This window comes from Anomaloglossus baeobatrachus, chromosome 2 (genome assembly GCF_048569485.1).
Source record: "Anomaloglossus baeobatrachus isolate aAnoBae1 chromosome 2, aAnoBae1.hap1, whole genome shotgun sequence".
In the NCBI taxonomy this organism is placed as follows: domain Eukaryota; kingdom Metazoa; phylum Chordata; class Amphibia; order Anura; family Aromobatidae; genus Anomaloglossus; species Anomaloglossus baeobatrachus.
In genome coordinates, this window is record NC_134354.1 from 542,848,338 (window position 1) to 542,851,164 (window position 2,827).

A 2,827-nucleotide genomic window follows, 5' to 3' on the forward strand; every position below is an offset into this window, starting at 1 on the left:
ATATATATCACTCCCAGTGACCACATCCAGTAGCCTGAGGAATAATATTATTTTTATATATATATATATATATATATATATATATATATATATATATATATATATATATATATATATATATATATATCACTCCCAGTGACCACATCCAGTAGCCTGAGGAATAATATTATATACATATATGTGTGTATATATAATTTCCAGTGACCACATCCAGTAACCTGAGGAATATTATTATAGATATAATTTCCAGTGACCACATCCAGTAACCTGAGGAGGAATAATATTAATAATATTATTCCAGTGACCACTTCCAGTAATCTGAGGAAACACATTCAATAAAATAAATAAACTTCTGGATCTTTTTCAATTGAAAATTTATTTTGCTTAAAATTCCCCTCATCTTTCCGATGACTTTAGTTTTCTTTTTTTTAAAGCAGAGAAGACGTTTAATAAACTATGTACAATAGGAATCCGCACTGGCTAGAATTAAAAAAAGATGTCACCAGCAATGTACAAGAAATCATAAAGAAAACAAGAAATAAGAAGAGGAAGGAACTCCAGAACCATAAATAATCAGCGTCACATACAAGAACCAAAGAAACGGAAGAGACACGAGAGCCCAACTAAAAAGAACGGAAAGGAGTGACAAGTGTCCGCTACGGAAGCGATAAATACTGTACAGGACCCCCGGACCGGCCCCGGCACGGGAGCTCCACATTGGCCAGAAATCGCATTATTACCTTCAATTTCCATCTCTTCAATATTAATATTATTATTTACAATAAACAAAACATGAAAACATTTCTGTACAAAAGGAAAGAAGAGTCCGGCTGTGGGTAGTGATTACAGGGGGCGATGCCAGGGAGCCCCTCCGCCCCAGTCTCTGTCCTGTCAGATGTGTGTGAGGGGCACCGTGCCGTTCACCCCCGTGCTGGCTGCCCCCTGGTAGTGTTGGGGTAAGCTGTGCAGTCTGCTGTTTGCTGCCGCCGCCGCCGCCGCTGCCGCCGCCGCCGCCGCCGGGTCTCCGGCCTCCCCCCCGCTGGGTAAGTACATACTGATCATCTCCCGCAGATCCCCCGGGCAGGGCGGCCGGCTGCCCCCTCCGCTCACAGGGGGGCTGACGCTGGGCTCCGACTTCACCAGGGAGCCCAGGGCGCTGAGGGAGCCGGAGGGCACCGCGGAGGACGGGGAGCCTTGGTGCTGCTGCTGGCTGGAGTAGCCCAGCGCCCCATAGCTGGAGGGAGAGGCGCCCATGTAGCTCTGGGCCCCGGGCAGCAGGCTGTACTGCAGGGCACTCATGTCATAGCGGTGCATGGGCTGTGGGGGCGGCGGCGGCGGGTGAGGAGGGGGGTTGTGGTGCGGGTGGTGGTGCGGGTGGTGGTGCGGGTGATGAGGGTGGTGCGGGTGGTGCCCCCCGCTGCCAGGGTGCTGCTGCTGTTGGCTATAAGCGAGTTGCGCCTCTTGCATCATGGCGGCAGCTGCCGCGGCGGCCACAGAGCCGGGGTAAGCCCCATTGGCCCAGCCGTTCATGTGTGCGTATCCTCCGGCCCCTGAGGACGCCCCGGAGCCCGGGCTCTCCAGGCGCTGCACCACCACTCCGCCGGCCCCGCCACCTCCTGCCGCTCCTCCGCCAGGGCTCAGCCCGACCCCCATGTGCCCCCCGCCGGCGGCGTGCAGCAGCCCCCCGGCCAGGGAGTACTTGTCCTTCTTCAGCAGGGTCTTGGTCTTGCGCCGGGGCCGGTACTTGTAATCCGGGTGCTCCTTCATGTGCAGCGCCCGCAGCCTCTTGGCCTCGTCTATGAAGGGTCTCTTCTCCGCCTCGGACATGACTTTCCACTCTGCCCCCAGCCTCTTGCTGATCTCCGAGTTGTGCATCTTGGGGTTCTCCTGCGCCATCTTCCTCCTCTGCCCCCGGGACCACACCATGAAGGCGTTCATGGGCCGCTTCACCCGGTCCTGGCTGGCCTTGTTCCCCCCCTCCTCCCCCGGCCTGCCCCGTGTTACTGGGGGGCTGAACCCCGGGGGAGTGCAAGTCCGTCTCCATCATCATGCTGTACATTCGCCCTGCTGTGTGGGGTCTCCGCGGACTGGACAGGCTGCACTCTGCTCCGCGCTGGATCGTCTGCAGTGCTGCTGAGCAGGTCAGGACCGGAGCATCAGTTCTGGGCGGAGAGACAACTCCGGGAAAACTTTCTGCTCCGCGTTACCGCTGCTGCTGAGAGCACCGGACGGGGGAAGGCGCCTTACTCACTCCGTTACCGGCGGCTCTCCGGTCCTCTCCTGCTTCTGAGGGGCTCAGGGTCCGGGACGGGCATGGGGCATCAGCAGGTGCAGGGCACAGCACGCCGGCAGCCTGGCTCAGAGTGCACTGAAGTCCACAGTCCTCACACGGTGCCAGCTGGGGGCACCGGAATCACAGCTCCAGTCTCTCTAGGATGCAGCAGCCGGCGGCATGAGACACTAGAGGCAGCGAGCAGCAGCCATACCCCGCACGCCGCCTGCCATTAAATGATTTTACCTTGGCCAATGGGAGGCCGGCGGCCGGCGGGGAGGGGAGGGCTGTGCCAGGGAGAGGGGGCGGGCGCAGGGCCCGCGTGTCACACTGCCGGGTACAGGGGCTGGGGGTGATTAGCAGGATACCGGCCGTGACGTCACAGCAAACATCTACCGGAGCAAGAGGGATATAACACTGCCACGTTACCTGGTGCCCGGAGAGCAGGCACTCTGCACACCTGTGCCATAGATGTGCCATAGATGGGGAGGGCATCAGGAACCGAGCCCACAAATATAGTGATAAGGAATCACTGCGCCATTCTGCAAAGGGAAG

General features: G+C 56.9%; 1 protein-coding gene across 1 annotated transcript; it reads right to left on the reverse strand.

Moving 5' to 3' along the window:
- Window positions 1–382: 382 nt before the first annotated feature.
- On the reverse strand, window positions 383–2,492 carry SOX1 (SRY-box transcription factor 1). The gene is given in 2 exon segments (XM_075334334.1): window positions 383–1,978; window positions 1,980–2,492. Coding segments are annotated over 2 exon segments (1,167 nt in total). The 5' UTR covers window positions 2,060–2,492; the 3' UTR covers window positions 383–891.
- Window positions 2,493–2,827: the final 335 nt, after the last annotated feature.